The 23,406-nt window shown below is 70.8% G+C and overlaps 5 protein-coding genes across 6 annotated transcripts in view; 1 reads left to right on the forward strand and 4 right to left on the reverse strand.

The window, feature by feature from the left end:
* Positions 1–557: 557 nt before the first annotated feature.
* ECSIT (ECSIT signaling integrator) lies at positions 558–5,741 on the reverse strand. The gene is made up of 7 exons (XM_053933052.1): positions 5,365–5,741; positions 4,499–5,060; positions 3,088–3,308; positions 2,454–2,508; positions 1,730–1,878; positions 958–1,060; positions 558–839 (listed from the first exon to the last, which is right to left on the reverse strand). The coding sequence occupies exons 1-7, from the start codon at positions 5,425–5,427 to the stop codon at positions 580–582; spliced, it is 1,413 nt and encodes a 470-aa protein (XP_053789027.1). The 5' UTR covers positions 5,428–5,741; the 3' UTR covers positions 558–579.
* ELOF1 (elongation factor 1) lies at positions 1,747–13,695 on the reverse strand. 2 transcript variants are annotated; one of them, XM_053933056.1, is made up of 4 exons: positions 13,404–13,695; positions 13,070–13,140; positions 12,896–12,970; positions 1,747–1,759 (listed from the first exon to the last, which is right to left on the reverse strand). In XM_053933056.1, exons 1-3 carry the CDS (start codon positions 13,517–13,519, stop codon positions 12,906–12,908), a joined length of 252 nt encoding a protein of 83 aa, XP_053789031.1. In that variant the 5' UTR covers positions 13,520–13,695; the 3' UTR covers positions 1,747–1,759; positions 12,896–12,905. The 2 variants fall into 2 exon arrangements, with proteins under 2 accessions (XP_053789031.1, XP_053789030.1); XM_053933055.1 differs by lacking the exon at positions 1,747–1,759 and having other exon boundaries at positions 12,716–12,970; positions 13,404–13,693.
* CNN1 (calponin 1) lies at positions 6,264–12,087 on the forward strand. Its single transcript, XM_053933054.1, has 7 exons — positions 6,264–6,672; positions 8,622–8,743; positions 9,030–9,096; positions 9,194–9,331; positions 9,908–10,018; positions 10,102–10,248; positions 11,421–12,087. Exons 1-7 carry the CDS (start codon positions 6,610–6,612, stop codon positions 11,655–11,657), a joined length of 885 nt encoding a protein of 294 aa, XP_053789029.1. The 5' UTR covers positions 6,264–6,609; the 3' UTR covers positions 11,658–12,087.
* Positions 13,696–14,769: 1,074 nt separating the features above from the next.
* Positions 14,770–18,828, reverse strand: ACP5 (acid phosphatase 5, tartrate resistant). The gene is made up of 5 exons (XM_053933050.1): positions 18,763–18,828; positions 17,978–18,229; positions 17,767–17,894; positions 15,962–16,307; positions 14,770–15,234 (listed from the first exon to the last, which is right to left on the reverse strand). The coding sequence occupies exons 2-5, from the start codon at positions 18,227–18,229 to the stop codon at positions 14,998–15,000; spliced, it is 963 nt and encodes a 320-aa protein (XP_053789025.1). The 5' UTR covers positions 18,763–18,828; the 3' UTR covers positions 14,770–14,997.
* A 2,745-nt stretch (positions 18,829–21,573) lies between these two features.
* NFIX (nuclear factor I X) overlaps positions 21,574–23,406 on the reverse strand; it is a gene marked incomplete at its 3' end in the record, with an annotated part of 12,980 nt that continues 11,147 nt past the window's right edge. Inside the window, exon 11 of the mRNA XM_053933012.1 lies at positions 21,574–22,052. Coding sequence (XP_053788987.1) covers positions 21,574–22,052 — 479 coding nt within the window. The remainder of the gene's footprint in view (positions 22,053–23,406) is intronic.

Genomic DNA, 23,406 nt, shown 5'->3' on the forward strand with positions numbered 1-23,406 from the left:
GGGACCCCCAAACTCACTGAGGCCCCCGCCAAGGGACCCCCAGAACCCACTGGGGACCCCCAAAACTCACCAGGGACCCCCCAAATTCACTGGGGATCCCCCAAGTGCCCCCCAAACTCACTGGTGACCCCCCAAGGGACCCCCAGAACGCACCAGGGACGCCCCAAACTCACCGGGGACCCCCCAGGTACCCCCCCCAAGGGACCCCCAGAACCCACTGGGGACCCCCTAAATTTACTGAGGACCCCCAAATTCACCGGGGACCCCCCAAGTGCCCCCCAAACTCATTGGTGACCCCCCAAGGGACCCCCAGAACCCACCGGGGACCCCCCAAACTCACCGGGGACCCCCCCAAGTGCCCCCCAGACCCCCCCGGAACCAACTGGGCGTGCCGGGCGCGACGCTGAGAAGGCGAAACGACCCCCCCCCCCAGCACCCCCAAACCCTCCCCTTGGGCCCCCCCCCCTGCCACCCCCCCATTTTGGGGGGGTGGGGGCGGCACAGGGGGACACACAACCCCCCCACCCCCCCGTTAAAAACCACGACACCCCCCCCAGTCCATCCGCCACGGCGCCTCCTTTATTCCCCGCTGCTTTTCGGGGCGTCTCCCCCGTCCTGCCCCAGCGCCGCGGCCGGGGCGGGGGTCCCGGCGGCCAGCCGGGGGGGCTGGGTGCCCTCGGGGGGGTGGGCGGCGGGGTCCCCGCCGGGGGCGAGGCGGAACACGACCGGGGTGCGGGCCAGCGCCGGGTTGCGCTCCTGCAGCGCCGCCAGCCAGCGGCCCAGCGTGCGCCGGTCGCCCGCGCCCGCCACGCACAGCGCCAGCACCGGGCCCTCCTCCACTGCGGGGGGAAACGGGGGGTTAAGGGGTTGGGGGACCCCCCCCCCCCCCCCAAAAAACAAACAAAAAAAAAAAACAACCCCACCAGGCCCTCCCGCTCCTCGTCCGGCAAAGGTCACCTTGGTCCACGTGGAAGGCGTCGTCGTCCCAGGGGCCGCGCTCCAGCTCCAGCTCCAGGCGCAGAGGGAAGTAAAAGCTGCGCTCGGGGTCCGCCGGGGGGTCCTGGGGGGGGGGCGTGGGGGTGGTGGGGGTGTGGGGGTGTGGGGGGGGGGGTGGGGGGGGGGTCGCCCTCCCGCGCAGGGCATGGGGGTGGCCTCAGGTGGGATGGGTTCTGCGGTGTTCCTGCACACCTGGCCTGGCTCTGCGGGGGTCCCACCTGTCCTGGAGCTCCCCCCGGGATCCCCAGGATGCCCCCAGAGCCCCCCCGGGACCCTCAGGACCCCCCAGAGCCCCCCCAGGAGCCTCCAGAATCCCCTCAGGACCCCCCAGAGCCCCCCCGGGACCCTCAGGACCCCCCAGAGCCCCCCCCCAGGAGCCTCCAGAATCCCCCCAGGACCACCCAGGAGCTCCCAGGACCCCCCCAGGACCACCCAGGACCCCACCGAGCCCCCTCAGGAACCCCCAAAACCCCCCAGTACCCCCCAGAACCCCCCCCCGGGCCCCTCATAGCCCCCTCAGTACCCCCCAGGATCCCTCAGGACCCACCAGAGCCCCCCCCCAGAACCCCCCCAGGATGCCCCCCGGGACCCCCAGGAGCCTCCAGAATCCCCCCCAGAACCCCCCAGAGCCCCCCCGGACCCCTCAGGAACCCACAGAGCCTCCCAGAACCCCATCAGGACTCCCCAGAGCCCCCCCAGGACCCCCAGAGCCCCCCCAGGACCCCCAACTCACCCTCAGGTGCGGGGGCAGGGGGTCTCCCCGCAGCACGAAGTATTTGAGGAGGGTCCCGCGGAGCCAGAGCGGGAACGGCCCCTCCACGAACACCGGGCGGGCGGGGCCGTGCTGGGCCAGCAGCTCCCGCTGCTCGGGGCTCTGCGAGCCTGGGGACAGCGGGGGACACGCGGGGACAGCTGGGGACAGCCGACCCCGAACCCCGGGACCCCAAACCCTGCCCCAAACCCACCCCAGGGACCCCAAAACCCGCCCCAGGGAGCCCAAACCCTGCCCCAAATCCACCCCAGAGACCCCAAACCCTGCCTCAAATCCACCCCAGAGACCCCAAACCACTCATAGAGACCCCTGAGGAACCCCAAACCCACCCCAGAGACCCCAAACCCACCCCAGAGACCCCAAACCCTGCCTCAAACCCACCCCAGGGACCCCAAACCCCTCATAGAGACCCCTGAGGAACCCCAAACCCACCCCAGAGACCCCAAACCTACCACAGAGACCCCAAACCCTGCCTCAAACCCACCCCCATGGGGTCCCCAAACCCCTCATAGAGACCCCTGAGGAACCCCAAACCCACCCCAGAGACCCCAAACCCTGTCCCAAACCCACCCCAGGGACTTCAAACCCACCCCAGGGACCCCAAACCCCTCAAACCCGACACCAACCCCGTCCAGGGCACCCCAACATCCCCCCCAGGGACCCCTCCGAGACCCCCAGAACTCACTGATGATGTAGGGTTGGACAGAGCCTTCGTCGTCCCCCGAGTCCGGCACCGGCCGCTGCGGGATGGGGACACGGGGGTCACTGCAGGGGCACCCCCTGTCCCCCCAGCCACATCCCTGTCCCCTCAGCTGTCCTCCTGTCCCCCAGCTGTGTCTGTCTTGTCCCCGTGTCCCCCCAGCCATGTCCCTGCCCCCCCAAGCTGTCCCCCTGTGTCCTCCCCAGCCGTGTCTGTCCCTGTCCCCATGTCCCCCCAGCCATGTCCCTGTCCCCCACTCCTGTGTCCCCCCAGCTGTCCCCATGTCCCCCCCAGCTGTCCCCATGTCCCCCCAGCCATGTCCCTGTCCCCATGTCCCCCCAGCTGTTCCCCTGTCCCCCCAGCCATGTCCCTGTCCCCATGTCCCCCCAGCCATGTCCCTGTCCCCTCAGCTGTGTCTTTGCTCCCTCAGCCACGTCCCTGTCCCTATAAGCCATGTCCCTGTCCCCCTGTCCCCCTGAGCTGTGTCCCTGTCCTCCTATCCCCCCAGCCATGTCCCCATGTCCCCCCAGCCGTGTCTGTCCCTGTCCCCGTGTCCCCCCAGCCATGTCCCTGTCCCCCCCCGTGTCCCCCCAGCCGTGTCCCCGTGCCCGTGCCCCACCTGGACGAGGGTGAGGGTGGCCCCGGGCTCGGTGGCGATGCGCTGCAGCCCCAGGCGCGCGGCCGCCAGCCCGGGGGGCAGCCGGGGGGGCAGCGGGTGGGGGTCCAGCAGCCGCAGGCGCGGCAGCCAGAACAGCATCCGCTGCAGCTTCCGCATGGGGCGGCTGCGCGGCCCGAACACCCCCAGCAGCAGGAACTGCGTCTCGGCGTCGGGCATGACACCTGGGGACACGGGGACACGTTGGGGACAGCAGGGACACACTGGGGACAGCAGGGACATTGGGGATATTGGGGACATTGGGGTGACAGCAGGGACATCGGGGTGACAGCAGCAGGAACTGCGTCTCGGCGTCGGGCATGACACCTGGGGACACGGGGACATGGTGGGGACACGTTGGGGACAGCAGGAACATTGGGGTGACAGCAGGGACACACTGGGGACAGCAGGGACATCGGGGTGACAGCAGGGACACACTGGGGACAGCAGGGACATCGGGGTGACAGCAGCAGGAACTGCGTCTCGGCGTCAGGCATGACAGCTGGGGACACGGGGACATGGTGGGGACAGCAGGGACACACTGGGGACATTGGGGTGACAGCAGGGACACACTGGGGACAGCAGGGACACACTGCGGACATTGGGGTGACAGCAGGGACACACTGGGGACAGCAGGGACACTGGGGTGACAGCAGCAGGAACTGCGTCTCGGCGTCAGGCATGACAGCTGGGGACACGGGGACATGGTGGGGACAGCAGGGACACACTGGGGACATTGGGGTGACAGCAGGGACACACTGGGGACAGCAGGGACACAATGCGGACATTGGGGTGACAGCAGGGACAGACTGGGGACAGCAGGGACACACTGGGGACAGCAGGGACACTGGGGTGACAGCAGCAGGAACTGCGTCTCGGCGTCGGGCATGACACCTGGGGACATGGGGACACGGTGGGGACAGCGGGGACACGGTGGGGACAGCAGGGACACACTGAGGACAGCAGGGACACACTGAGGACAGCAGGGATATTGGGGTGAGAGCAAAGACTGCGTCTTGGCGTCAGGCATGACACCTGGGGACACGGCGGGGACACGTTGGGGACAGCAGGGACACGGGGGTAACAGCAGGGACATTGGGGTGACAGCAGGGATATTGGGGTGACAGCAGCAGGAACTGCATCTCGGCGTCGGGCACGACACCTGGGGACAGTGGAGACACGGTGGGGACGCACTGGGACATTGGGGACCGCAGGGACACATTGGGGACACCACAGGACACCACAGGGGGACACCACACAGGGGACACCACACGAGTGGCACCAGGGGACACCACAGGAGTGGCACCAGGGGACGGACACCGCGCGGGGAGCGGCACACGCAGCGGCAGCGGCAGCAGCGGGTGCCGGCACGCACCGTAGCGCTCCATGTGCTCCAGCAGGCTGAGCCCGCACTCCTGCTGCCGCGGGAAGGGGAAGAGCAGGCGCTGCACGGCGCCGCGCGGCACCCAGGCCCCGCGGGGCAGCAGCCGCAGCAGCGCGTTGTAGGCGGCCAGGCTGCGCTCCGCGCCCAGCGCCGGCAGCGCCGCCAGCGCCGCCTCCACCAGCGCCAGGCGGCCCCCGCGCCCCGGGGGGCTCCGCGACAGCTCCCGCAGCGCCGCCTCGAACGCCGCGCCGGGGTCCCCGCGGTCACCGGGGCCGCCGGGGTCGGCGCCGCCGCCGCCGCCGCCGCCGCGGGCGTCCTCGCGGTGCGACCCGCGGGAGCGGAGGCGGCGCAGAGCGGCCTTGCGGGTGTCGCCCCCCGAGGTGTCGCCCCCCACGGGGCTCCCGGGGTGGTCCCGGGGCTGGGGTTCGTTCTCCCAGATCTTGTGGAAGCGGCGGTGCCGCGCTGAGGTCCCCGCGGTGTCGCCTCCCCCCGCCGAGGTGTCGCTCTCCGCGGGGGGGACCCGCGCGGGGCGCTGGCACAAGCGCCGGCAGAGCTGGGGAGGAAAAAGGGGTCACGCCGCAGCTGTCCCCCGTGTCCCCTCCCGTCCCTCTCTGTCCCCCGTGTCCCCCGTGTCCCCTCCCGTCCCTCCCTGTCCCCTGTGCCCCCCGCCCCTGTGTCCCCTCCGTGCCCTCCGGTGCCCACCGAACCCCCTGTCCCCCCACAACCCCCACCCCCCTCTGTGCCCCCTTGTCCCCTCGTGTCCCCTATGTCCCTCGTGTCCCCCCGCCCCCGCTGTCCCCGTGTCCCCACCGCCCCCCAGGCCCCCCCGTCCTCCTCTGTCCCGGTGTCCCCCGCACCTGTGGCGCTGCGGGGCCGCCCCAGAGGCCCCGGGGCAGGCCCCGGAGCCAGCCCGGCCGCATGGCGCCGCGGTCCCGCGGTGTCCGGGTCACGGCCGGGCGCCGCTGTCCCCACGCCGGGTCGCGCCCCCGGGCGCCGCCATCTTCGCGCTGACCCCTCGCGTCCCGGTCAAGTGGGCGGGGCCTGCGGGCGCAGCCAATCGCCGCGCGGCTTTTGCCGGCGGGGCGTGGCGAGCGCTGTGATTGGCAGGGAGCGAGGGGCGGGGCTCGGAGGGGTTCCCCCGTGACGTCAGAGCGGGACCCCGGGATGAGCTCAGGGACGGGGATGGGCGGTGACGTCACGGGGGGGCGAGCGATGACGTCAGAGCGGCACCGACAGCGTTAAACGGGAACGGCAGCCTCGGCGGGGGGGGGGGGGAGGGGGTCCCCCAAGTCCCTGGTGGGGGGGGGGGGGGGGGATCCCGGGTGTCCCCCCGGCCCCGGGGGGGTCCCGGAGCCGCGGGGGGGGGGGCGGGGACAGCCTGGGGAGGGGGAGGGGGAGAGGGAGAGGGAGGGGGAGGGGGACATTCCCCACCCGTGACGAGTCGTGCCCTCCCCCCGGGGGGGGCGGCGGAGTCCGATCCGGTGACGGCACCGGGGTGGGGGGTGGTGGGGGGGAGCGCGGCGGGGTCGAGCCCCGCGGTCCCGGGGGGGTCCCGCGGCACCGGGGGGGTCCCGGGTGTGCGGGGAAGAGGCCCCCGGTGCCCCGGGGTGGGGGGAGCCCCAGGTACCGTGGGGGTGACCCCGGTGCCCCCCGGGGGGGTCCCCGCTCGAGGGGGGCACCGAGATGACCGGGGGGGGACACGGGTGTCCGGTGGGAGGGGGCAGAGCGGGGAGGGGCTGATTTGGGGCGGGGGGGGGGCGCTCCGGGATTCCCCTGCCGCCTCCCCCCACCGCTCCGCTCCGGGATCCCCCCCGCTAAATGTGGAAAAAATGACGCCATCACCCGCCCCGCCGTGACGTCAGCGCGGCGGAGGCCGCGGATTGGCTGCGGCCGCCCCGGCCCGGGGGGGGCTCCGCGCCCACCGCCCACTTTTAAAAGTGGCGGCGGCGCCGGGACGGGACCGGGAGGAACCGACCGAGGGCACCGACCCGACCCGAGGGCACCGACCCCACCCGGGACAGCCCCGAACCCACCCGGGACAGCCCCGAACCGGCGCGACCCCACCGGAGCCACCGAGACCCCCCCCCCGCGGGACCCCCGAAATGTCCAACGCGCACTTCAACCGCGGCCCGGCCTACGGGCTGTCCGCCGAGGTGAAGAACAAGGTGAGCGGCACCGAACCGAACCGAACCGAACCGGGGGGTCCGGGCGGGTCCGGGCAGGTGCGACCCCCCCCCGGGGCGGTGGCAGCACCGGGGGCGGGCAGGGGTCGCGGCAGGACCCGGCGGGAGCGGGGGCGGGACCCGGCGCTGTCCCTGGTGCTGCCCCGGGAGGGAAGGGACGGGCACCGGGACAGGGGGGCGGCACCGGGGTGTCCCCCCCGGGGGTCGTTCCGAGCGCCGGTTCACCGTGGGGGGGGTGGGTGAGCTGCCCGGGGCGCTCCGCAGCCCCCGGTCCCTCCGGCAAGCGGGAGGTGACCGGCACCGGCTCCCCGGCGGGGGTGAGGGAGGGGAGGGGGCGACGCCGGGGTTTCCCCCCCCCGCCCCGTGAGCACCGGGGGGGTCCTGCCGGGCACCGGGCCGTTAAGGGTTAACCGGGAGCGGGGGGTTTGTCGGCCCCCGCAGCCCCCGCGGCGGGCGGGAGGTGACGGGCACCGAGCTGGGGCGGGGGCGACACCGGGACCCCCCGCCGGGGCTGAGGAGGGGACGGGGCGACACCGGAACGGAGCGGGCGGACCGCGGGACCCCCCCTACGAGCTCCGGGGGGGGGGGCGTCCCGCCGGTGTCCGCCCCGTTAAGGGTTAACGGGGGGCGGTTCGGGTGGCCCGGGGGGGGCCCCGCGGCGGGCGGGAGATGCCGGACACGGCGGGGGGATGGACATAGCGGGGGGGGGGGGGTCCCGCCTCGCACCGGCCCGTTAAGGGTTAACGGGGGGAGATCGGCGGCCCGGGGGGGCCCCGGCGCCCCCCGGCCCCGCCGTGAGCCCTTATAAGGCGGCGGAGCGCGGCGGGCGGGCGGCGGCGGCCCCGGGCCGGGGCTATATATGGGCAAAGGTTCGGCCGGCCCGGTCGCCCGCGGCTCCCGGGGGGGCCGGGGCGGGGCACGGGGGGGGGGGGTCCGGGCACCCCCGGCCTGCCCGGGTCCCTCCGCCCCTCCGGCCCCGCGGGAACGGGAGAAACGGGGCCACCGGGGATCCTCTGTCCCCGGCGCGGCTGCCGCCTCTGCCCTGAGGGTGTCCCCAGGGTCCCCTCCCTTGGGGTGTCCCCGCGGTCCCCGTGTCCCCTCTGTGGTGGGGATGTGTCCCCCACCCCACATCCCCCTGCCGGTGTCCCCGTGTCCCCCCCCCCGCGGTGTCCCCACATCCTCCGCTGTCCCCTCGCGCTGTCCCCTCGTCTCCGTGACGGTGTCCCCCACATTCTCCGTGCCACCACGTCCTCCTGGCCGTGTCCCCCTGGCCCCCTGGCGATGTCCCCCTGGCCCCCCGGTGGAGTCCCCTGTTCCCCTGGCAATGTCCCCGTGTCCCCCTGGCAGTGTCCCCCTGTCCCCCTGTCCCCCTGGCAGTGTCCCCCTGTCCCCCTGGCGGTGTCACCATGTCCCCCCGCCTCTCTGGCAGTGTCCCATGTCTCCCTGGCGGTGTCACCATGTCTCCCTGTCCCCCTGGCGATGTCCCCCTGCCCCCCTGGTGGTGTCCCCTCTCCCCCTGTTCCCCTGGCGATGTCCCCCCGCCTCTCTGGCATTGTCCCCCTGTCCCCTGGCAGTGTCCCCTGTCCCCCGGCGATGTCCCCTGCCCCCCTGGCGGTGTCCCCTGTCCCCCTCTTCCCCTGGTGGTGTCCCCTGTCCCCCTGGCAGTGTCCCCTGTCCCCCTGTCCCCTGTCCGTGTCCCCCTGGCAGTGTCCCCTGCCCCCCTGCCGGTGTCCCCTGTCCCCCTGTCCCCCTGGCAGTGTCCCTCTGGCAGTGTCCCTTGTTCCCCCGGCGATGTCCCCTGTCCCCCTGGCAGTGTCCCCTGTCCCCCTGTCCCCCTGGCAGTGTCCCTCTGGCAGTGTCCCTTGTCCCCCTGGCGGTGTCCCCTGTCCCCCGGCGGTGTCCCATGTCCCCGTGTCCCCGTGTCCCCGCAGCTGGCCCAGAAGTACGACCCGCAGCACGAGCGGGAGCTCCGTGCCTGGATCGAGGGCACCACGGGACGCCGGATCGGGGACAACTTCATGGACGGGCTCAAGGACGGCGTCATCCTCTGCGAGTACGAGCCCGTGCGACCCCCGGGACCCCCGGTGGGACCCCGGCTTTGTCCCCCAGTCCTGTGACCGTCCCCTCCCAGCCCTGCCCCCGGCCCCAGTGTGGGATGATCCTCCGGGGGAATTTTAACCCATCCCTCACCCGGGCTGACCCTGCTGACCACAGCCTTGTCCCCAGCACTGCCCGTCCCCCCACACCCCCGTCCTGGCCGGACTCTGGGGTCACCCTGGGGTCACCCCGGGGTCACCCTGGGGTCACCCCCTGACCTCACCCGCGCTCGGCCCCCCCAGGCTCATCAACAAACTGCAGCCGGGCTCGGTGCCCAAGGTGAACGAACCCGTCCAGAACTGGCACAAGGTGAGGGGGACACCCCAAAATCGGGGTTGGGGACGGCTCCGGGTGGGGGTGGGGGGATCTGATCCCAAAACCCGGCCCCGATTCCCTCCGTGCGCAGCTGGAGAACATCGGGAACTTCCTGAGGGCCATCACGCGCTACGGGGTGAAGCCCCACGACATCTTCGAGGCCAACGACCTCTTCGAGAACACCAACCACACCCAGGTCCAGTCCACCCTCATCGCCCTCGCCAGCCAGGTGACCTCCCCGGGGGTCCCGGGGGGCTCCGGAGGGTCTTGGGAGGCTCCAGAGGGTCCTGGTGTCCCCTTGGAGGACACCGGCCACGCGCTGGGGGGGGGGGGGGGTCCAGAGGGGGGATTTGGGGTGTGAGGAGGGGATTTGGGATCCAGGGAGGGTATCTGGGGTCTGGGGAAGGGATTTGGGGTCTGGGGAGGAGATTTGGGATCCAGGGAGGGTATCTGGGGTCTAGGGAAGGGATTTGGGGTCTGGGGAAGGAATTGGGGGTCTGGGGAAGGGATCTGGGGTCTGGGATGGGGATTTGGGATCCAGGGAGGGTATCTGGGGTCTGGAGAAGGGATTTGGGATCCAGGGAAGGTATTTGGGGTCTGGGATGGGGATTTAGGATCTGGGGAAGGGATTTGGGGTCTGGGGAAGGAATTCAGGGTCTGGGGAAGGGATCTGGGGTCTGGGATGCAGAATTGGGGTCTGGGGAGGGGATTTGAGATCCAGGGAGGGTATTTGGGGTCTGGGGAAGGGATTTTTGGGGTCTGGGGAGGCCCCGTGAGCCCCCCCAAGCCCAACGGTCTCCGCCAGGCCAAGACAAAGGGGAACAACGTGGGGCTGGGGGTGAAATACGCGGAGAAGCAGCAGCGGCGCTTCCACCCCGAGAAGCTGCGCGAGGGCAGGAACATCATCGGGCTCCAGGTGACACCGGGGGGACACCGGGGGGGGCGCGGTGGCAGCGTGCCGGGGACAGCCGGTGACACCGTCGCTGTCGCTGTCCCCAGATGGGCACCAACAAGTTCGCCAGCCAGCAGGGCATGACGGCGTACGGGACACGGCGGCACCTGTACGACCCCAAACTGGGCACGGACCAGCCCCTGGACCAGGCCACCATCAGCCTCCAGATGGGCACCAACAAAGGCGCCAGCCAGGTGGGGACAGGGGCACGGGGACACTGCCAGCACGGGGGGACACGGGGCACAGGGACACTGCCAGCCAGGTGGGGACAGGGGCACGGGGACGGTGCCAGCCAGGTGGGGACAGGGGCACGGGGACAACTGCCAGCATGGGGGGACACGGGGGCACGGGGACACTGCCAGCCAGGTGGGGACAGGGGCACGGGGACGGTGCCAGCCAGGTGGGGACAGGGGCACGGGGACGGTGCCAGCACGGGGGGACACGGGGCACGGGGACACTGCCAGCCAGGTGGGGACAGGGGCACGGGGACGGTGCCAGCACGGGGGGACACGGGGCATGGGGACACTGCCAGCACGGGGGGACACGGGGGCATGGGGACGGTGCCACCACGGGGGGACACGGGGCATGGGGACACTGCCACCCTTGGGGACAGGGGCATGGGGACACTGCCACCCTTGGGGACACAGGGCATGGGGACGGTGCCAGCACGGGGGGACACGGGGCACGGGGACACTGCCAGCATGGGGGGACATGGGGCACGGGGACATTGCCACCCTTGGGGACAGGGGCACGGGGACGGTGCCACCATGGGGGGACACAGGGCACGGGGACACTGCCAGCACAGGGGGACACTGCCAGCCTTGGGGACAGGGGGCATGGGGACACTGCCAGCACGGGGGGACACAGGGCATGGGGACACTGGATCACAGGGGGACACTGCCAGCACGGGGGGACATTGCCACCCTTGGGGACACACAGGGCATGGGGACACTGCCACCACAGGGGACACTGCCAGCGCAGGAGGACACCGCCAGCACGGGGGGACACGGGACACGGGGACACTGTCACCCCATGGGGACACGGGGCACGGGGACACTGTCACCCCATGGGGACACGGGGCACGGGGACGCTGCCAGCACGGGGGGACAGAGAGGGGACAGAGGGGGACAGAAAGGTGACAGGTGACAGGGGGCACGGAGGGGGGACAGAGAGGGGACAGAGGGGGCACGGAGGGGGGACAGAGAGGGGACAGAGGGGGCACGGAGGGGGGACAGAGAGGGGACAGACACCCTGCGGGCAGCACCGGGGGGGAGGACGGAGAAACCCCCGAGCCGCCCCCGCGGTGGCCGCGAACCCCCTGGGGGTTGCCCGCGGCCACCGCCCCGAGCCGGTTCCTGGCGGGCAGGCGGGCATGACGGCGCCGGGGACGAAGCGTCAGATCTTCGAGCCGGCGCTGGGCATGGAGCACTGCGACACCATGACCATCGGGCTGCAGATGGGCAGCAACAAGGGCGCGTCGCAGCAGGGCATGACGGTGTACGGGCTCCCGCGCCAGGTCTACGACCCCAAGTACTGCGGGGGCCCCGAGCTGCTGGGCCACGACGGCTACGACGGCCACGACGGCCTCTACAACTCCCAGTAGCCGCCGGCCCCGCGGCCGCTTGCACCCCGACACCGCTCGTCACCGGCCTCACCGCGCCCCGCCGAGCCGGCACCGGGCGCCGGCACAGGGCCCCGGGGGATACCGGCACCGGGATCGGCACCGGGGAAAACTTGCCCTGGGATCGACCCCGGGATACCGGCACCGGGATCGGCACCGGGGGAAAACGGCACCGGGATTGGCCCCGGGGGAAACCGGCACCGGGGGATACCGGCACCGGGATTGGCCCCGGGGGAAACCGGCACCGGGGGATACCGGCACCGGGATTGGCCCCGGGGGAAACCGGCCCCGGGATCGATCCCAGGGGAAACCGGCCCCGGGATCGGCACCGGGATCGATCCCAGGGGAAACCCGCACCGGGATCGGCACCGGGGATAACCGGCCCCGGGATCGGCACCGGGGATAACCGGCCCCGGGATTGATCCTGGGGGAAAACGGCCCCGGGATCGGCCCCGGGTATAACCAGCACCGGGATCAATCCCAGGGGAAACCGGCACCGGGATCGATCCTGGGGGAAACCGGCCCTGGAGAAAACCGGTCCCGGGATCGGCCCCGGGGATAACCGGCACCGGGATCAATCCCGGGGGAAAACGGCCCCGGGATCAGCCCCGGGAAACCGGCCCTAGGATCGACCCCGGGGGAAACCGGCCCCGGGATCGACCCCGCGATGGCTCCCGGGGGGGGGCAGCCCTCGGCATCGGCCCCGGGGGGGACGATCCCGGGATCGGCCCCGGGACCGACTGGAGCCGGGGGCGGGGGCGGGGGGAACGATCCCGGGACCGGCGCCGGGCGGGGACAGGGCTGGGGTTGGCCCCGGGGGGGTTCAGCCCCGGGATCGGTCCCAAGTTCAGCCCCGGGATCGGCCCCGGGGGGGTTCGGCCCCCGCCACGTGTGAAGCCACCGAGGCACAATAAAAGCCACACGCAGAGGTGACAGCGCTGTGACACCGGGCTGGGGGACACGGGGGGGGGACAGGGGACACCGGGGACAGCGGGGGCAGCGGCGACAACGGCGACAACGGCGACAAGGGCGACAAGGGCGACAAGGGCCACCACGCGGGGCGTTTATTCCAGGGCAGCTGTCCCCAAACGCGTCACCCCCACCCCGATGTCCCCGCGGGGACAAGGACAAGTCTCAGGTGCCGGGGGGAGGGGGAATGTCACCCCCCGCACCGGCTCCGGGGGTGTCACCGGCGGCTCCGGGGGTCTCCCCCCCCCCCCCCCCCCGGTGTCACTGGTTGGCGGCTTCGCAGGCGTCGATCCAGTCGCTGTAAACGTCCACGGGCTCCGACAGGTCTGGGGGCGCCGTTAAGGCTCCAACACCGGTTTGGGGTGGGGGGGGGGCGTCCCGGCGGGGGTCCCGGCGGGGGTGGGGGGGGGTCCCGGTAAGGATACAGGTGATGGGGGTCTGGAACTCCTCCAGGCACACGGTGCACGAGATCACCCCGGTGTTCCGGGCGCGGTCCCTGCGGGGCACGAGGGGGGCGTGACCCCTCCGGGCTCCGTCCCGACCCCCCCCCCCGGTGTCCCCCCACCCGTGACCGGGACGCCTCTCCCCGGTACCGGCACCCCCGCCCCGTGTCCCCGTCCATGTCCCCCCCCCCCCCTCCGCTTCCCCTCCCATCACCGGGTTCCTCCGTCGCTCTTTCCGCGCTGCCGCCCATCCCCGCGTCCCGTCCCCGGTGCCCCCCCCCGGTGCCCGGTGCCCCCCCCGGTGCCCCGCGCTCACATCTTGACGTCGCAGGACTTCTCGTGGTTGCAGAAGGGACACGTGAACTGCGTCTCCAGCGTCCCCGTCATCTTCTTCTTGGGCGGCGGCTTCCGCTTCGACTTGCGGCGGCCCATGGCGGCCGCACCGGAGCCCAGAACCGGGAACGGCCTCGGGAACGGGAACGAAACCGGGAGCCGCCCCGGGAGCCGCCTCGGAGTGGCCCCGACCCGCTGCGGGACGTGCCGGGGGCGGCTGGAGCCCCCCGGTGCCCCCCGGTCCCCCCCGGTGCCCCCCGGTCCCCCCCGGTTCCTCCGCACGCCGCGCTCCCGCCGCCTTCCCGGAAGTGCCGCCCCTCCGCCCTCAGCCAATCAGCGCCGGGAACAGCGCGCTCTGCCCCACGTGACGCGAACGCGCCCCGCTCATTGGTTGATGGGAGCAGCCCCCCCCCCCCAGCCAATCGCGACTGGCGAGATGTCCCGCCCACCGCGTGATAGACGTGAGGATCAGCCAATCATCAAGGCGGGAGGCGTGGCCAGCGCTGCCAGGCTCCGCCCATGGCGGTTTTGGGGCGAATCGCGGCGGTTTCGGGTCCGTCAGTGCCGGCGGCGCCGTTCAAAGCCTTTATTGGCGGCACGAGGCAATCCGGGCAGGGCTCAGTGTCCCCGGTGTCCCCCCGGGTCAGCGTCCGCTCCCCGGTGCCGCCAAGGCGTCAGAGCCGGCGGGGCGTCCCCAAACCGGCGGTGCCGCTGGCCCCGGTGTCCCCTGGGGGAACTCAGCGATCTCGGCGTCTCCCCAGGGAAGGGGTCCCTTGTGTCCCGCTGTCCCGGTTTCCCCGGTGTCCCTCTGTCCCGCTGTCCCCGCTGTCCCGGTGTCCCGCTGTCCCTCTGTCCCGGTGCCCCGGTGTCCCGGTGTCCCTTGTGTCCCGCTGTCCCTCTGTCCCGGTTTCCCCGCTGTCCCGCTGTCCCGCTGTCCCGGTGTCCCGGTGTCCCGCTGTCCCTCTGTCCGGGTGTCCCGCTGTCCCTCTGTCCCTCTGTCCCGGTGTCCCTTGTGTCCCGCTGTCCCTTTCTCCCGCTGTCCCGCTGTCCCGGTGTCCCGCTGTCCGCTGTCCCGGTTTCCCCGGTGTCCTGGTGTCCCGCTGTCCCTGCGCCCCGCTGTCCCGCTGTCCCTCTGTCCCTCTGTCCCGGTTTCCCCGCTGTCCCTCTGTCCCTCTGTCCCGCTGTCCCGGTGCCCCGGTGTCCCGGTGTCCCTTGTGTCCCGCTGTCCCTGTGTCCCTCTGTCCCGCTGTCCCTCTGTCCCGCTGTCCCGGTGTCCCGCTGTCCCTCTGTCCCTGTGTCCCTCTGTCCCTCTGTCCCCGTGTCCCTCTGTCCCGCTGTCCCTCTGTCCCGCTGTCCCCGTGTCCCTCTGTCCTGCTGTCCCGCTGTCCCTCTGTCCCGCTGTCCCGGTGTCCCGCTGTCCCTCTGTCCCGCTGTCCCTCTGTCCCTCTGTCCCGGTTTCCCCGCTGTCCCGCTGTCCCTCTGTCCCTCTGTCCCGGTTTCCCCGCTGTCCCTCTGTCCCGCTGTCCCGGTGTCCCGCTGTCCCGGTGCCCCGCTGTCCGGTGTCCCGGTGTCCCGGCTCACAGGTGCCGGGGCGGCAGCGTCACGCGGTGCAGGACGCGCCCGGTGGCCTCCAGGAACGTGACCGTGGCCGCGCGGGGCTCCAGGCGCAGGTGGGCGAAGCCGCCGGGGCTGGCGGGGCTCCCGAAGAAGAAGCGGAGGGCGCCGGGGGGCACGGAGCCCTCGTGGGGCCGCGACTCCTCCATGAAGTTGCCGGCGCCGCTCAGGACGTAGCCCACCCCCCCCTCCTCCAGGTACTGCGGGAGGAGAGGGCGGAGTCACGGCGGGACACACCTGGCGGACCTCACCTGGGGCTGCCCGACGGGATTCAGGGCTCCCCGCGCACCTCTGGGTGTCCCTGAGCACCTCTGGGTGTCCCCACACACCTTTGGGTGTCCCCGCACACCTTTGGGTGTCCCTGAGCACCTCTGGGTGTCCCCACACACCTTTGGGTGTCCTGCACACCTTTGGGTCCCTCGCTGGGCAGAATTTGGGGGTCCCCACACACCTTTGAGTGTCCCTGCACACCTGGCTGTGCCTCACCTGGCACACCTATCCGTGCCTCACCTGGCACACCTGGCACCCCTGGCAGCCCTGGCCGTGCCTCACCTGGCACCCCTGGCACACCTGTTTGTGCCTCACCTGGCACATCTGGCACCCCTGGCACACCTGACACCCCTGGCACCCCTGGCAGCCCTGGCACACCTGCCCGTGCCTCACCTGACATCCCTGGCACACCTGGCACACCTGGCACATCTGGCACCCCTGGCACCCCTGGCACCCCTGGCAGCCCTGGCCGAGCCTCACCTGGCACCCCTGGCACACCTGTTTGTGCCTCACCTGGCACATCTGGCACCCCTGGCACACCTGTCCGTGCCTCACCTGGCACATCTGGCACCCCTGGCAGCCCTGGCCGTGCCTGACCTGCCACCCCTGGCACCCCTGGCAGCCCTGGCAGCCCTGGCACACCTGGCCGCGCCTCACCTGCAGGTTGTGGTCGTGGCCGCACAGGTAGGCGCTGACGCGGTGGCGCCGCAGCAGCGGCCGCAGCAGGCGCAGCAGGCAGGGCGTGGGGCCGTGCTTGGCCACCGACCACACCGGGTAGTGGCCGGCCACCAGCACGAAGCTGTCGCCGGCCGCCGCCTCCAGCTGCGCCCGCAGCCAGGCCAGGTGAGCCGCGGCCGCCGCCGCGTCCCGGGGCCCCGCGGGGCCGGCGCCGAAGTCGTCGCTGTGGCCGCAGAGCAGAACCGAGTCCAGCACCAGGAGCCGCGCCGAGGCGTTGGAGCCGGGCAGGTGCAGCCGCAGGCTGTAGTAGGGGTGGGGGAAGTGCCTGCGGGGACATTCGGGGACACCTGGGGACACCTGGGGGCACCTGGGGACACCTGGGGACACTTTGGGGGCACCTGGGGACACCTGGGGACACCTGGGGACACTTTGGGGACACTTTGGGGACACCTGGGGGCAGTGTGGGGGACACCTGGGGACACCTGGGGGCACCTGGGGGCACCTGGGGACACCTGGGGACACTTTGGGGACACCTGGGGACACCTGGGGGCACCTGGGGGCACCTGGGGACACCTGGGGGCAGTGTGGGGGACACCTGGGGACACCTGGGGACACCTGGGGACACTTTGGGGACACCTGGGGGCACCTGGGGACACCTGGGGGCAGTGTGGGGGACACCTGGGGACACCTGGGGACAGTGTGGGGACACCCCAGCATGGACACGGGTGGGGGAAGCGCCTGCGGGGACATTCGGGGACACTTTGGGGACACCTGGGGGCAGTGTGGGGGACACCCCAGCATGGGCACGGGGTGGGGGGAGTGCCTGTGGGGGACACCTGGGGACACCGCGGGACTCTTGGGGACACCAGAGGACACCGGGGAACACTTGGGGTCACCGGGGGACACCGGAGGACTCTTGGGGACACTTGGGGACACCGGGGGACTCTTGGGGACACCGGGGCACACTGGGGGACTCTTGGGGACTCTTGAGGACACCGAGGGACACCGGGGGACTCTTGGGAACACTTGGGGACCCTTGGGGGACACTTGGGGGACACCGGGGGACACCGGGGGACTCTTGGGGGACACTTGGGGACACCGGAGGACACCGGGGAACACCTGGGGACACCGGGGGACACTTGGGGACACTTGGGGACACTTGGAGACACCAGGGGACACCGGGGGACACTGGAGGACACCGGGGGACACTTGGGGACTCTTGGGAACACTTGGGGGACACCAGGGGACACCTGGGGACACCGGAGAACACCGGGGGACTCTTGGGGGACACTTGGGGACCCTTGGGGGACACCGGAGGACTCTTGGGGACCCTTGGGGACACTTGGGGACACCGGGGCACACCGGGGGACTCCTGGGGACACTTGGGGACACTTGGGGACCCTTGGGGACACTTGAAGACACTTGGGGGACACTTGGGGACCCTTGGGGGGACACTTGGGGACACTCGAAGACACTTGGGGACTCTTGGGGACACCAGGGGACACTTGGGGGACACTTGGGGACCCTTGGGGACACTTGAGGACACCGGGGCGCACCGGGGAACTCTTGGGAACACTTGGGGACACCGGGGGACTCTTGAGGACACTTGGGGACACTTGGGGGACACTTGGGGACACTTGAAGACACTTGGGGAACTCTTGGGGACTCTTGGGGGACACTTGGGGACACTTGGGGGACACTTGGGAACTCTTGGGGGACCCTTGGGAACTCTTGGGGACTCTTGGGGACCCTTGGGGACCCTTGGGGACGCCCGGCGGCCGTACCAGCGCGGCGAGTGGCGGCTGTAGCGCAGCTGCGCGGTGACATTGCCGGCGTGGTCGTGGTTCCCGGCCATCACGTACCAGGGGACGCCGCGGAGCCCCGGGGCCACGAACACGCGCTCGAAGGTGTCCTGGGGGACCCGGCGAGGGTTGGGGACAATGCGGGGACAATGTGGGGAGGGGGTGTCCCCGCGGGGGGGGGGGGGGGGGTTACCTGGAAGCGGGGGTCCCACTCGTCCCGCACCCCCGCGTAGTAGAAGTTGTCGCCGAGCGCGAGCACGAAGTCGCCGCCCAGCTCGGTGGCCGCGTGGCCCATGGCCGCCGCCGTGGCCACCTGGCGAGCGGTGACAAAGGGGGGCTCGGGCAGCCCCCCCCAGTCCCCCAGGGCCAGGAAGGTCAGAGCCCCCCCGTGACCCCCCCCGGGTGTCACCGCTGTCACCAGGGACAGCCACAGCAGCGCCAGCATCTGGTGGGGGGGGGGGGGGGACACGGGGGTGTCACCGGGGGTGTCACAACCCCCCCCCTGCAGTGTCACCCGGGGTCTGGGGGTGTCACCGGGGGTGTCACAACCCCCCCCCTGCAGTGTCACCCGGGGTCTGGGGGTGTCACCGGGGGTGTCACAACCCCCCCCCTGCAGTGTCACCCGGGGTCTGGGGGTGTCACCGGGGGTGTCACAACCCCCCCCCTGCAGTGTCACCCTGGGTCTGGGGGTGTCACTGGGGGTCTGGGGGTGTCACCGGGGGTGTCACAACCCCCCCCCTGCAGTGTCACCCGAAGGTCTGGGGGTGTCACCGGGGGTCTGGGGGTGTCACCGGGGGGGACACGGGGGTGTCACAACCCCCCCCCTGCAGTGTCACCCGGGGGTCTGGGGGTGTCACCGGGGGTGTTACCCCCCCCCCGCAGTGTCACCCGGGGTCTGGGGGTGTCCCTGTCCCCTCCGGGGGGGGGTCCCGCGTGTCCGGGGGGGGGTCCCGCCCCTCCCCCCCGGGGGTCACTCACCGTCCCGGCCGGCGCTGTCCCCTCGTGTCCCCTCGTGTCCCCCCCCCGGCCCCTCCGCCCCTTTATGGCCACGAAAGGGGAAGCGGGGTCGCCTCCCCCGCCCCCCCCCCCGGCCCCGCTGTCACCTGACCCCCCGCGGGGACACTGGGAGCGCGGGGGAGGGCACTGGGAGCACTGGGAGCACTGGGAGCACTGGGAGAGGGGGGGGATGGGCTACTGGGAGCACTGGGAGAGGGGGGGATGGGCTACTGGGAGCACTGGGAAATGGGAATCATCTGGAAATCCCCCAAATTCCCCAAATCCCTCGAGCCTCGGGACACGGACACGCCCCTCCCCCCCACCTCCCTCCAACGGGGGGGTGGGCCCCGGGAGGGACCCCCCAAAACCCCCCCCAGACCCCCCCAATGTCCCCCAGATCCCCCCCCAGGCGCCAAAAATCCCCCCCGGCTTCCCAAATCCCTCCCCGGCGTTGTAAGTGCCCCCCAAATTTCCCTCTGTGCCCCCCAATTTTTCCTTTGTGTCCCCCAAATTCCCATTTGTGTCTCCAAATTCCGATGTGTGCCCCCCAAATTTCCCTCTGTGTCCCCCAAATTTCCCTCTGTGTCCCCCAAATTCCCATTTTTGCCCTCAAATTTCCCTCTGTGCCCCCCAAATTTTCCTTTGTGTCCCCCTAAATCTCATTTTTGTGCCCCCCCAAATCCCCATTTGTGTCCCCAAATTCCGATGTGTGCCCCCCAAATTTCCCTCTGTGTCCCCCAAATTTTCCTTTGTGTCCCCTAAATCCCATTTTGCACCCCCAAATTCCCATTTGTGTCCCCAAATTCTGATTTGTGCCCCCAAATTCCCATTTTTGCCCCCAAATCCCCCTCTGTGCCCCCCAAATCCCATTTTGTACCCCCCAAATTCCATTTTACACCCCCCAAATCCCCCTCTGTGCCCTCCAAATTTCCCTCTGTGTCCCCCAAATTCCCATTTGTGCCCCCAAATCCCCATTTTGCACCCCCAAGTTCCATTTTACACCCCCCAAATCCCCCTCTGTGCCCCCAAATCCCATTTTGCACCCCCCAAATTCCCATTTGTGTCCCCAAATTCTGATTTGTGCCCCCAAATTCCCCTCAGTGCGGGTAACGACACTTTTATTTCCATTTTGTTTTTTTTTTTTTTTTCCTCCTTTTCCGCCCCCCTCCTTTCTTTCTTTCTTTTTTTTTTTTTTTTTTTCCGCGGTTTTTTTCCTCATCCCGCGAGCGGGGGGGGGGGGGGGGAGGGGCCGCCCCGCCCCCCCTGGAAAATGACGTCACTACCACGTGCAGGGGGGGGGTGAGGGGCGACTTTGTGGGGGGGGGGGGTCCCCAAAAATGTGCGACGCCCCCCCCCCAACATCGCCCACCCCCCACCCTCCCCCAGGGTTTTATTTTGGGGCGGGGGGGCCCAAAATTGGGGTGCCCAGAGATGTGGGGGAGGGGTCGCATTGCCCGAAAAGGGGGAGGGGGGGGGGGCATTGCTGGTGGGGTGGGGGGGGTCCCCAAATGTTGGGGGCCCCCATTGCTGGTGGGGGGGCCCCAATGGGGGCCCCGAAATGGGGGGAGCCCAAAAATTGGGGGGTGGGCGGGGGGGGGGAGGGGGGATGTTTCTCGTGGGGGGGGGGGCGCTGCTGGGAATTGGGGTGGGGGGGGGGGTCCCAAAAATCCGTGAAGGGGGGGGGGGTCACACAAAGAGGGGGTTCCCAAAAAGGGGGGGGGGGGGGGGGGAGGGGATGATTGTCCCCGTTTTTGGGGGGGGGGTCGCGGGGTGGGGGGGAGGGGGGGGGGAAGGCACGCGGGGGGGTCTAAGGCAAATGCGATTTTGGTCCGTTTGACCCCAAAATCCGGGGAGGGGAGAAGAGGGGGGGGGGGGCTGAAACCCCCCCCCCCAAATAACCCCCGGGTGGGGGAGGGGGGGGGTGGGGAAGAGGGAGGGGGGGGGGGGCTCATCCTGCCCCTCCCCCCGCGAGCCCCGACACCGAAATCGGCCCAAAAACCCCAAAATGAGCAAAATGCCCCCAAATTCCCGCCCCCCCCCCCCCCCGCGGTGGGATTTGGGGTCCCCGCGACCCCCCCGGGACGAGAATTATCCAAAAACGATTAAAAAAAAATTACAGAAAATCGAGGGAGGGGGGGAAATCGGGGAAAATTGGGGTTTGCCCCCAAAAAAGCACTTGGAGGCGGGGGGGGGGGGGCGAAAAGGGGGGGTTTGACCCCAAAATGGGGGGGGGACCCCGAGGGGGGGGGGTTTAACCCTGTGGGGGGGGAAGCACAAGGGGGGGGGTTTGACCCCCAAAAACGGGAAAAACGAGACGGGGGGGGAGATCCCCAAAATGGGGGGGGATCCCAAAATTGGGGGGGGGGATCCCAAAATTGGGGGGGGGGGGGGAAATGGGGTTTGACCCCAAAGAGGGGGGGGTTTGACCCCGGGGTGGGGGTGGGGGGGGGGTAATTGCACTTAATTAAAAAAATGAGCTGGAGGATTTTTTGGGGGGGGGGGGACCCCAAAGCCGGGGGGTGTCTGGGGTGGGGGAGGGGAAGGGGGGGGTGTGGAGCCCCCCCCCCCACCCCGCCCCCCCCTCTCGCTGGCCTGCAGCGAAGGGGGGGCGCCCCCCCCCCCGGCACGCGCCTGTTGGGGGGGGGAGGGGGCGAGGGGGGGGTTGCTGGTGTTTTTTGGGGGGGGGGGGGCGCAGGCGCGTGCGCGGCGTGGGGGGAGGGGGGGGGCGTCTTTTTTTTTTTTTTTTTGTGTTTTTTTTTGGGGGGGGTGACACCCCCCCCCCTCACCCCCCCCCATCCCCCCACCCCCCCCCATCGCGCCCCCTCCCCACAATTTCCCTCCGGGGTGACCCTGTGTGTGCCGGGGGGGGGGAGGGGCGCGGGGGGGGCTTTTTTTTTTTGTGGTTTTTTGTTTTTTTTTTTTTGGGGGGGGGGGACACATCAGAGAGGCCGAACCCTCATCCACGTCGTGGGGGTGGGGTCTGGAGACCCCTCCCCACCCCCCCCCGCGGGGGCGGACGGCGGCGAGGAGGGGGCGGGGGGAGGGGGAGGGGTTTGATTTCTTTTTTTTGTTGTTTTTTTTTTTTGTTTTTTTTTTTTTTTGGGGGAGGGGGCTGTGAGGAAATGGGGGGGGGGGTTGCGGCTTTTTTTGTTTTTTTTTTTTTGGGGTTGTTTTTTTTTTTTTTTTTGCGGGGGTTTTTTTTTTTTTTCGGTTTTTCTCCTTTTTTCCGCGCGGTTTCTCCTCGTCCGGGGGCGGCGTCAGAGGAACCAGGACTGGGGGGGGGGAGATGGGGGTCAGCGAGGAGGGGGGGGGGACACAGAAACCCCCCCCCCCAACCCCCCCAGGACACCCAACCCCCCCTCTGGGGCTGGGGGAGGGGGTCGAGACCCCCAAAACCTCCCAAGTTTGGGGGTCCCAGCCCTCCCCCCCCCCCCAAAATGTGATGAGCCCCCCCCCCCTCCTTAGGACTCGGGGGTCGCAAATTCCTCCTGACCCCCCCAAAATGGGTCGGGGTCTCCATAGGGGGGGTTGGACCCCCCAGGACCCCAAAAGGGGGCGGGGTCTCAAGATTGGAGGGGGTTGGACCCCCCCAGGACCCCCAAAATGGGTCTGGGTCTCCATGGGGGGGGGGTGGAGCCCCCCAGGACCCCCCAGGAGGGGGCGGGGCCCCCCCCGCTCGGGGGTCCCGGGGGTCCCCAAGGCGGGCACATGGTCGGGGGGGGGGGGGGGGAAGGCAGCTCCCCCCCCGTTAGGCCCCGCCCCCCGGCCCGCCATTGGCCGAGCCGCCGCCGCACCACCGCGCGCAGCCAATGGGATCGCGCCGTGCCGCCGCAGCGCCCGCAGCCTGCCAAGGCGCTGCCGGTGCCAGCCAATCAGCGCCGGCCACGCCCCCCCCGCCTGGCGCTGCCAGCCAATCGGGCTCCGCTCCGCGCGGCCCGCCGAGAGCCCCCATTGGCCGCCAGCCCTGGCTGCCTCCCCGCCTGCCATTGGCTCCGGGCCCGCGCCGGCGCCGGCCAATCAGCGCCCGGCGCCGCAGGGCAGGCGGCCAATCGGGCGTCGCGCCACGCGGCGGGGGGGGCCAATGGCGGCCCCGCCGCGGCGGCCTGGCCACGCCCCCCTTTGTCCCCGCGGTGATGTCACCGCGGGGGCGTGGCCGGGGGGGCGCTCCGGTGGGCGGGGCGGGGGCCGGGGGACAGCCAGGTGTGCTGGGGGGGGCAAAGGGGGGGCTCAGGTGTGTGTGGGGGGGTCTCAGGTGTGTGTGGGGGGGGGTCTCAGGTGTCCGAGGGGGTCCCAGGTATGCGGGGGGTGGTCTCAGATGTTGGGGAGGGGTTCCCAGGTATCCGAGAGGGGTCCCAGGTGTGCGGGGCGGGTCTCAGGTGTCCGAGAGGGGTCCCAGGTGTGTGTAGGGGGGTCTCAGGTGTGCAGAGAGGGGTCCCAGGTGTGCAAAGGGGGGTCCTAGGTGTGTGGGGAGGGGTTCCAGGTGTGTGTGGGGGGGGTCTCAGGTGTGCGGGAGGGGTCCTAGGTGTCCGAAGGGGGGTCCTCGGTGTCTGGGGAGGGGTCCCAGGTGTGTGGGAGGGGTCCCAGGTGTCTGAAGGGGGGTCCCAGGTGTGCAAAGGGGGGTCCTAG

The sequence above is a fragment of the Vidua chalybeata genome (assembly GCF_026979565.1).
Source record: "Vidua chalybeata isolate OUT-0048 chromosome 33 unlocalized genomic scaffold, bVidCha1 merged haplotype SUPER_33_unloc_1, whole genome shotgun sequence".
Lineage (NCBI taxonomy): Eukaryota > Metazoa > Chordata > Aves > Passeriformes > Viduidae > Vidua > Vidua chalybeata.